The sequence below is a fragment of the Salmo salar genome, chromosome ssa11 (assembly GCF_905237065.1).
Source record: "Salmo salar chromosome ssa11, Ssal_v3.1, whole genome shotgun sequence".
Classification (NCBI taxonomy): Eukaryota; Metazoa; Chordata; class Actinopteri; order Salmoniformes; family Salmonidae; genus Salmo; species Salmo salar.
The window spans coordinates 24,118,047-24,128,070 of NC_059452.1; the positions used below are offsets into that span (position 1 = coordinate 24,118,047).

At 45.3% G+C, this 10,024-nt stretch overlaps 3 protein-coding genes across 3 annotated transcripts; all 3 read right to left on the reverse strand.

Moving 5' to 3' along the window:
- Nucleotides 1-25: 25 nt before the first annotated feature.
- Nucleotides 26-1,764, reverse strand: LOC123725247 (mucin-5AC-like). Its single transcript, XM_045690384.1, has one exon. The coding sequence runs from the start codon at nucleotides 1,406-1,408 to the stop codon at nucleotides 26-28; it is 1,383 nt and encodes a 460-aa protein (XP_045546340.1). The 5' UTR covers nucleotides 1,409-1,764.
- A 2,154-nt stretch (nucleotides 1,765-3,918) lies between these two features.
- LOC123725143 (mucin-2-like) lies at nucleotides 3,919-5,348 on the reverse strand. The gene has a single exon (XM_045689222.1). The coding sequence runs from the start codon at nucleotides 5,346-5,348 to the stop codon at nucleotides 3,948-3,950; it is 1,401 nt and encodes a 466-aa protein (XP_045545178.1). The 3' UTR covers nucleotides 3,919-3,947.
- LOC123725248 (mucin-2) lies at nucleotides 4,416-9,792 on the reverse strand. Its single transcript, XM_045690385.1, has 3 exons — nucleotides 9,609-9,792; nucleotides 8,770-9,247; nucleotides 4,416-7,791 (listed from the first exon to the last, which is right to left on the reverse strand). Exons 1-3 carry the CDS (start codon nucleotides 9,790-9,792, stop codon nucleotides 6,975-6,977), a joined length of 1,479 nt encoding a protein of 492 aa, XP_045546341.1. The 3' UTR covers nucleotides 4,416-6,974.
- Between the last annotated feature and the right edge of the window lie 232 nt (nucleotides 9,793-10,024).

Below are 10,024 nucleotides of genomic sequence, written 5' to 3' on the forward strand. Positions count from 1 at the left end.
ATCAGTCCAACGGATGGATTGCAAGTCACGTCTTGGCCAAGCTGAGAGATCTGCAGTCCAGGGTATTGATTTGCTCTACATTCAACTGCCTCTGGAGCTGAGCAAATGTGATAACCAGCGCAATGATGTTCTTAATGGATTCATTATCTCCACCTTCAGAGCCAGACGTTGGCCCACCAAGGTTGATCCAGTCTGACCACACGCAACTTTCTTCACCACTGCACTGGGCAGTTGATACTCCTTTTGAGGTTGATGTAGGAGTAGAGGTTGGAGTTGTTTGGTGGAAGGCAGAGTTGTTGTTTTTGTTGTAGATGGAGCTGTTGATGTCAAGATTGTAGTAGTGGGTGTAGGAGTAGTGGTGGAAGGAACTGTTGTTGTTGTTGTTGTTGTTGTTGTGGATGTGTGTTGTGGGACCACATTGACAACATTTCACTCGGATCTCGTAATCAAAGCACTTTTGCTGAAGACCTTGCTTATTGTTGTCACAAATCAGTCCAACGGATGGATTGCAAGTCACGTCTTGGCCAAGCTGAGAGATCTGAAGTCCAGGGTATTGATTTGCTCTACATTCAACTGCCTCTGGAGCTGAGCAAATGTGATAACCAGCAGCAATGATGTTCTTAATGGATTCATTATCTCCACCTTCAGAGCCAGACGTTGGCTGACCAAGGTTGATCCAGTCTGACCACACACAACTTTCTTCACCACTGCACTGGGCAGTTGATTCTCCTTTTGAGGTTGATGCAGGAGTAGAGGTTGGAGTTGTGGTGGAAGGCAGAGTTGTTGTTTTTGTTGTAGATGGAGCTGTTGATGTTAAGATTGTAGTAGAGGGTGTAGGAGTAGTGGTGGGAGGAACTGTTGTTGTTGTTGTAGTTGTGGTTGGGATGGGTGTTGTGGGTCCACATTGACAACATTTCACTCGGATCTCGTAATCAAAGCACTTTTGCTGAAGACCTTGCTTATTGTTGTCACAAATCAGTCCAACGGATGGATTGCAAGTCACGTCTTGGCCAAGCTGAGAGATCTGAAGTCCAGGGTATTGATTTGCTCTACATTCAACTGCCTCTGGAGCTGAGCAAATGTGATAACCAGCAGCAATGATGTTCTTAATGGATTCATTATCTCCACCTTCAGAGCCAGACGTTGGCTGACCAAGGTTGATCCAGTCTGACCACACACAACTTTCTTCACCACTGCACTGGCCAGTTGATTCTCCTTTTGAGGTTGATGTAGGAGTAGAGGTTGGAGTTGTAGTAGTGGTGGAAGGCAGAGTTGTTGTTTTTGTTGTAGATGGAGCTGTTGATGTTAAGATTGTAGTAGTGGGTGTAGGAGTAGTGGTGGGAGGAACTGTTGTTGTTGTTGTTGTTGTTGTTGTCGGATGTGTGTTGTGGGACCACATTGACAACATTTCACTCGTATCTCATAATCAAAGCACTTTTGCTGAAGACCTTGCTTATTGTTTTCACAAATCAGTCCAACGGATGGATTGCAAGTCACGTCTTGGCCAAGCTGAGAGATCTGCAGTCCAGGGTATTGTTTTGCTCTACATTCAACTGCCTCTGGAGCTGAGCAAATGTGATAACCACTGGCAATGATGTTCTTAATGGATTCATTATCTCCACCTTCAGAGCCAGACGTTGGCTGACCAAGGTTGATCCAGTCTGACCACACACAACTTTCTTCACCACTGCACTGGGCAGTTGATTCTCCTTTTGAGGTTGATGCAGGAGTAGAGGTTGGAGTTGTAGTGGTGGAAGGCAGAGTTGTTGTTTTTGTTGTAGATGGAGCTGTCGAAGTTAAGATTGTAGTAGTGGGTGTAGGAGTGGTGGTCGGAGGAACTGTTGTTGTTGTTGTTGTTGTTGTTGCGGGATGTGTGTTGTGGGTCGGACATTGACAACATTTCACTCGTATCTCATAATCAAAGCACTTTTGCTGAAGACCTTGCTTATTGTTTTCACAAATCAGTCCAACGGATGGATTGCAAGTCACGTCTTGGCCAAGCTGAGAGATCTGCAGTCCAGGGTATTGTTTTGCTCTACATTCAACTGCCTCTGGAGCTGAGCAAATGTGATAACCGCTGGCAATGATGTTCTTAATGGATTCATTATCTCCACCTTCAGAGCCAGAGGTTGGCCCACCAAGGTTGATCCAGTCTGACCACACGCAACTTTCTTCACCACTGCACTGGGTAGTTGATACTCCTGTTGAGGTTGATGTAGGAGTAGAGGTTGGAGTTGTAGTGTGGTGGAAGGCAGAGTTGTTGTTTTTGTTGTAGATGGAGCTGTCGAAGTTAAGATTGTAGTAGTGGGTGTAGGAGTGGTGGTCGAAGGAACTGTTGTTGTTGTTGTTGTTGTTGTCGGGATGTGTGTTGTGGGAGGACATTGACAACATTTCACTCGTATCTCATAATCGAAGCACTTTTGCTGAAGACCTTGCTTATTGTTGTCACAAATCAGTCCAACGGATGGATTGCAAGTCACGTCTTGGCCAAGCTGAGAGATCTGCAGTCCAGGGTATTGTTTTGCTCTACATTCAACTGCCTCTGGAGCTGAGCAAATGTGATAACCACTGGCAATGATGTTCTTAATGGATTCATTATCTCCACCTTCAGAGCCAGAGGTTGGCCCACCAAGGTTGATCCAGTCTGACCACACACAACTTTCTTCACCACTGCACTGGGTAGTTGATACTCCTGTTGAGGTTGATGTAGGAGTAGAGGTTGGAGTTGTTTGGTGGAAGGCAGAGTTGTTGTTTTTGTTGTAGATGGAGCTGTCGAAGTTAAGATTGTAGTAGTGGGTGTAGGAGTGGTGGTCGAAGGAACTGTTGTTGTTGTTGTTGTTGTCGGGGATGTGTGTTGTGGGACGACATTGACAACATTTCACTCGTATCTCATAATCAAAGCACTTTTGCTGAAGACCTTGCTTATTGTTTTCACAAATCAGTCCAACGGATGGATTGCAAGTCACGTCTTGGCCAAGCTGAGAGATCTGAAGTCCAGGGTATTGTTTTGCTCTACATTCAACTGCCTCTGGAGCTGAGCAAATGTGATAACCACTGGCAATGATGTTCTTAATGGATTCATTATCTCCACCTTCAGAGCCAGACGTTGGCCCACCAAGGTTGATCCAGTCTGACCACACACAACTTTCTTCACCACTGCACTGGGCAGTTGATTCTCCTTTTGAGGTTGATGTAGGAGTAGAGGTTGGAGTTGTAGTATGGTGGAAGGCAGAGTTGTTGTTTTTGTTGTAGATGGAGCTGTCGATGTTAAGATTGTAGTAGTGGGTGTAGGAGTGGTGGTCGAAGGAACTGTTGTTGTTGTTGTTGTTGTTGTTGTCGGGATGTGTGTTGTGGGACCACATTGACAACATTTCACTCGTATCTCATAATCAAAGCACTTTTGCTGAAGACCTTGCTTATTGTTTTCACAAATCAGTCCAACGGATGGATTGCAAGTCACGTCTTGGCCAAGCTGAGAGATCTGCAGTCCAGGGTATTGTTTTGCTCTACATTCAACTGCCTCTGGAGCTGAGCAAATGTGATAACCACTGGCAATGATGTTCTTAATGGATTCATTATCTCCACCTTCAGAGCCAGACGTTGGCCCACCAAGGTTGATCCAGTCTGACCACACACAACTTTCTTCACCACTGCACTGGGCAGTTGATTCTCCTTTTGAGGTTGATGTAGGAGTAGAGGTTGGAGTTGTTTGGTGGAAGGCAGAGTTGTTGTTTTTGTTGTAGATGGAGCTGTCGATGTTAAGATTGTAGTAGTGGGTGTAGGAGTAGTGGTCGAAGGAACTGTTGTTGTTGTTGTTGTTGTTGTTGTCGGGATGTGTGTTGTGGGACCACATTGACAACATTTCACTCGTATCTCATAATCAAAGCACTTTTGCTGAAGACCTTGCTTATTGTTTTCACAAATCAGTCCAACGGATGGATTGCAAGTCACGTCTTGGCCAAGCTGAGAGATCTGCAGTCCAGGGTATTGTTTTGCTCTACATTCAACTGCCTCTGGAGCTGAGCAAATGTGATAACCACGCTGGCAATGATGTTCTTAATGGATTCATTATCTCCACCTTCAGAGCCAGAGGTTGGCCCACCAAGGTTGATCCAGTCTGACCACACACAACTTTCTTCACCACTGCACTGGGCAGTTGATTCTCCTTTTGAGGTTGATGTAGGAGTAGAGGTTGGAGTTGTAGTAGTGGTGGAAGGCAGAGTTGTTGTTTTTGTTGTAGATGGAGCTGTCGAAGTTAAGATTGTAGTAGTGGGTGTAGGAGTGGTGGTCGAAGGAACTGTTGTTGTTGTTGTTGTTGTTGTTGTCGGGATGTGTGTTGTGGGACCACATTGACAACATTTCACTCGTATCTCATAATCAAAGCACTTTTGCTGAAGACCTTGCTTATTGTTGTCACAAATCAGTCCAACGGATGGATTGCAAGTCACGTCTTGGCCAAGCTGAGAGATCTGCAGTCCAGGGTATTGTTTTGCTCTACATTCAACTGCCTCTGGAGCTGAGCAAATGTGATAACCACTGGCAATGATGTTCTTAATGGATTCATTATCTCCACCTTCAGAGCCAGACGTTGGCCCACCAAGGTTGATCCAGTCTGACCACACGCAACTTTCTTCACCACTGCACTGGGTAGTTGATACTCCTGTTGAGGTTGATGTAGGAGTAGAGGTTGGAGTTGTAGTAGTGGTGGAAGGCAGAGTTGTTGTTTTTGTTGTAGATGGAGCTGTCGAAGTTAAGATTGTAGTAGTGGGTGTAGGAGTGGTGGTCGAAGGAACTGTTGTTGTTGTTGTTGTTGTTGTTGTCGGGATGTGTGTTGTGGGAGGACATTGACAACATTTCACTCGTATCTCATAATCGAAGCACTTTTGCTGAAGACCTTGCTTATTGTTTTTACAAATCAGTCCAACGGATGGATTGCAAGTCACGTCTTGGCCAAGCTGAGAGATCTGCAGTCCAGGGTATTGTTTTGCTCTACATTCAACTGCCTCTGGAGCTGAGCAAATGTGATAACCGCTGGCAATGATGTTCTTAATGGATTCATTATCTCCACCTTCAGAGCCAGAGGTTGGCCCACCAAGGTTGATCCAGTCTGACCACACGCAACTTTCTTCACCACTGCACTGGGTAGTTGATACTCCTGTTGAGGTTGATGTAGGAGTAGAGGTTGGAGTTGTAGTAGTGGTGGAAGGCAGAGTTGTTGTTTTTGTTGTAGATGGAGCTGTCGAAGTTAAGATTGTAGTAGTGGGTGTAGGTGTAGTGGTCGATGGAACTGTTGTTGTTGTTGTTGTTGTTGTTGCGGGATGTGTGTTGTGGGTCCACATTGACAACATTTCACTCGGATCTCATAATCAAAGCACTTTTGCTGAAGACCTTGCTTATTGTTTTTACAAATCAGTCCAACGGATGGATTGCAAGTCACGTCTTGGCCAAGCTGAGAGATCTGCAGTCCAGGGTATTGTTTTGCTCTACATTCAACTGCCTCTGGAGCTGAGCAAATGTGATAACCACTGGCAATGATGTTCTTAATGGATTCATTATCTCCACCTTCAGAGCCAGAGGTTGGCCCACCAAGGTTGATCCAGTCTGACCACACGCAACTTTCTTCACCACTGCACTGGGTAGTTGATACTCCTGTTGAGGTTGATGTAGGAGTAGAGGTTGGAGTTGTAGTAGTGGTGGAAGGCAGAGTTGTTGTTTTTGTTGTAGATGGAGCTGTCGAAGTCAAGATTGTAGTAGTGGGTGTAGGAGTGGTGGTGGAAGGAACTGTTGTTGTTGTTGTTGTTGTTGTTGTCGGGATGTGTGTTGTGGGACCACATTGACAACATTTCACTCGTATCTCATAATCGAAGCACTTTTGCTGAAGACCTTGCTTATTGTTTTTACAAATCAGTCCAACGGATGGATTGCAAGTCACGTCTTGGCCAAGCTGAGAGATCTGCAGTCCAGGGTATTGTTTTGCTCTACATTCAACTGCCTCTGGAGCTGAGCAAATGTGATAACCACTGGCAATGATGTTCTTAATGGATTCATTATCTCCACCTTCAGAGCCAGAGGTTGGCCCACCAAGGTTGATCCAGTCTGACCACACGCAACTTTCTTCACCACTGCACTGGGTAGTTGATACTCCTGTTGAGGTTGATGTAGGAGTAGAGGTTGGAGTTGTAGTAGTGGTGGAAGGCAGAGTTGTTGTTTTTGTTGTAGATGGAGCTGTCGAAGTTAAGATTGTAGTAGTGGGTGTAGGAGTGGTGGTCGAAGGAACTGTTGTTGTTGTTGTTGTTGTTGTTGTCGGGATGTGTGTTGTGGGAGGACATTGACAACATTTCACTCGTATCTCATAATCGAAGCACTTTTGCTGAAGACCTTGCTTATTGTTTTCACAAATCAGTCCAACGGATGGATTGCAAGTCACGTCTTGGCCAAGCTGAGAGATCTGCAGTCCAGGGTATTGTTTTGCTCTACATTCAACTGCCTCTGGAGCTGAGCAAATGTGATAACCACTGGCAATGATGTTCTTAATGGATTCATTATCTCCACCTTCAGAGCCAGACGTTGGCCCACCAAGGTTGATCCAGTCTGACCACACGCAACTTTCTTCACCACTGCACTGGGCAGTTGATACTCCTGTTGAGGTTGATGTAGGAGTAGAGGTTGGAGTTGTAGTAGTGGTGGAAGGCAGAGTTGTTGTTTTTGTTGTAGATGGAGCTGTCGAAGTTAAGATTGTAGTAGTGGGTGTAGGAGTGGTGGTCGAAGGAACTGTTGTTGTTGTTGTTGTTGTTGTTGTTGGGATGTGTGTTGTGGGTCCACATTGACAACATTTCACTCGTATCTCATAATCGAAGCACTTTTGCTGAAGACCTTGCTTATTGTTTTTACAAATCAGTCCAACGGATGGATTGCAAGTCACGTCTTGGCCAAGCTGAGAGATCTGAAGTCCAGGGTATTGTTTTGCTCTACATTCAACTGCCTCTGGAGCTGAGCAAATGTGATAACCAGCTGGCAATGATGTTCTTAATGGATTCATTATCTCCACCTTCAGAGCCAGACGTTGGCCCACCAAGGTTGATCCAGTCTGACCACACGCAACTTTCTTCACCACTGCACTGGGCAGTTGATTCTCCTTTTGAGGTTGATGTAGGAGTAGAGGTTGGAGTTGTAGTAGTGGTGGAAGGCAGAGTTGTTGTTTTTGTTGTAGATGGAGCTGTCGAAGTTAAGATTGTAGTAGTGGGTGTAGGAGTGGTGGTCGAAGGAACTGTTGTTGTTGTTGTTGTTGTTGTTGTCGGGATGTGTGTTGTGGGACCACATTGACAACATTTCACTCGTATCTCGTAATCAAAGCACTTTTGCTGAAGACCTTGCTTATTGTTTTCACAAATCAGTCCAACGGATGGATTGCAAGTCACGTCTTGGCCAAGCTGAGAGATCTGCAGTCCAGGGTATTGTTTTGCTCTACATTCAACTGCCTCTGGAGCTGAGCAAATGTGATAACCACTGGCAATGATGTTCTTAATGGATTCATTATCTCCACCTTCAGAGCCAGAGGTTGGCCCACCAAGGTTGATCCAGTCTGACCACACGCAACTTTCTTCACCACTGCACTGGGTAGTTGATACTCCTGTTGAGGTTGATGTAGGAGTAGAGGTTGGAGTTGTAGTAGTGGTGGAAGGCAGAGTTGTTGTTTTTGTTGTAGATGGAGCTGTTGATGTCAAGATTGTAGTAGTGGGTGTAGGAGTGGTGGTCGAAGGAACTGTTGTTGTTGTTGTTGTTGTTGTTGTTCGGGATGTGTGTTGTGGGAGGACATTGACAACATTTCACTCGTATCTCATAATCGAAGCACTTTTGCTGAAGACCTTGCTTATTGTTTTTACAAATCAGTCCAACGGATGGATTGCAAGTCACGTCTTGGCCAAGCTGAGAGATCTGAAGTCCAGGGTATTGTTTTGCTCTACATTCAACTGCCTCTGGAGCTGAGCAAATGTGATAACCACTGGCAATGATGTTCTTAATGGATTCATTATCTCCACCTTCAGAGCCAGAGGTTGGCCCACCAAGGTTGATCCAGTCTGACCACACGCAACTTTCTTCACCACTGCACTGGGTAGTTGATTCTCCTTTTGAGGTTGATGCAGGAGTAGAGGTTGGAGTTGTAGTGTGGTGGAAGGCAGAGTTGTTGTTTTTGTTGTAGATGGAGCTGTTGATGTTAAGATTGTAGTAGTGGGTGTAGGAGTAGTGGTCGAAGGAACTGTTGTTGTTGTTGTTGTTGTTGTTGTCGGATGTGTGTTGTGGGACCACATTGACAACATTTCACTCGTATCTCATAATCAAAGCACTTTTGCTGAAGACCTTGCTTATTGTTTTCACAAATCAGTCCAACGGATGGATTGCAAGTCACGTCTTGGCCAAGCTGAGAGATCTGCAGTCCAGGGTATTGTTTTGCTCTACATTCAACTGCCTCTGGAGCTGAGCAAATGTGATAACCACTGCGCAATGATGTTCTTAATGGATTCATTATCTCCACCTTCAGAGCCAGAGGTTGGCCCACCAAGGTTGATCCAGTCTGACCACACGCAACTTTCTTCACCACTGCACTGGGCAGTTGATTCTCCTTTTGAGGTTGATGTAGGAGTAGAGGTTGGAGTTGTAGTAGTGGTGGAAGGCAGAGTTGTTGTTTTTGTTGTAGATGGAGCTGTCGAAGTTAAGATTGTAGTAGTGGGTGTAGGAGTGGTGGTGGAAGGAACTGTTGTTGTTGTTGTTGTTGTTGTTGTCGGGATGTGTGTTGTGGGACGACATTGACAACATTTCACTCGTATCTCATAATCAAAGCACTTTTGCTGAAGACCTTGCTTATTGTTTTCACAAATCAGTCCAACGGATGGATTGCAAGTCACGTCTTGGCCAAGCTGAGAGATCTGCAGTCCAGGGTATTGTTTTGCTCTACATTCAACTGCCTCTGGAGCTGAGCAAATGTGATAACCACTGGCAATGATGTTCTTAATGGATTCATTATCTCCACCTTCAGAGCCAGAGGTTGGCCCACCAAGGTTGATCCAGTCTGACCACACGCAACTTTCTTCACCACTGCACTGGGTAGTTGATACTCCTGTTGAGGTTGATGTAGGAGTAGAGGTTGGAGTTGTAGTAGTGGTGGAAGGCAGAGTTGTTGTTTTTGTTGTAGATGGAGCTGTCGAAGTTAAGATTGTAGTAGTGGGTGTAGGAGTAGTGGTCGAAGGAACTGTTGTTGTTGTTGTTGTTGTTGTTGTCGGGATGTGTGTTGTGGGACCACATTGACAACATTTCACTCGTATCTCATAATCGAAGCACTTTTGCTGAAGACCTTGCTTATTGTTTTTACAAATCAGTCCAACGGATGGATTGCAAGTCACGTCTTGGCCAAGCTGAGAGATCTGAAGTCCAGGGTATTGTTTTGCTCTACATTCAACTGCCTCTGGAGCTGAGCAAATGTGATAACCACTGGCAATGATGTTCTTAATGGATTCATTATCTCCACCTTCAGAGCCAGAGGTTGGCCCACCAAGGTTGATCCAGTCTGACCACACGCAACTTTCTTCACCACTGCACTGGGTAGTTGATACTCCTGTTGAGGTTGATGTAGGAGTAGAGGTTGGAGTTGTAGTAGTGGTGGAAGGCAGAGTTGTTGTTTTTGTTGTAGATGGAGCTGTCGAAGTTAAGATTGTAGTAGTGGGTGTAGGAGTGGTGGTCGAAGGAACTGTTGTTGTTGTTGTTGTTGTTGTCGGGATGTGTGTTGTGGGAGGACATTGACAACATTTCACTCGTATCTCATAATCGAAGCACTTTTGCTGAAGACCTTGCTTATTGTTTTTACAAATCAGTCCAACGGATGGATTGCAAGTCACGTCTTGGCCAAGCTGAGAGATCTGCAGTCCAGGGTATTGTTTTGCTCTACATTCAACTGCCTCTGGAGCTGAGCAAATGTGATAACCACTGGCAATGATGTTCTTAATGGATTCATTATCTCCACCTTCAGAGC

What these genes read in the sequence shown, in the direction of transcription:
- LOC123725247 (XM_045690384.1), bottom strand. Translation starts at nt 1,408, where the DNA reads ATGTTGTCAATGTGGTCCCACAACACACATCCGACAACAACAACAACA.
- LOC123725143 (XM_045689222.1), bottom strand. Translation starts at nt 5,348, where the DNA reads ATGTTGTCAATGTGGACCCACAACACACATCCCGCAACAACAACAACA.
- LOC123725248 (XM_045690385.1), bottom strand. Translation starts at nt 9,792, where the DNA reads ATGTCCTCCCACAACACACATCCCGACAACAACAACAACAACAACAAC. An exon ending in CTACATCAACCTCAACAGGA is followed by an intron (nt 9,248 to 9,608) that starts GTATCAACTACC and finishes CAACAACAACAG; the next exon opens with TTCCTTCGACCACTACTCCT. An exon ending in CACATCCCGACAACAACAAC is followed by an intron (nt 7,792 to 8,769) that starts AACAACAACAAC and finishes ACACACATCCCG; the next exon opens with AACAACAACAACAACAACAA.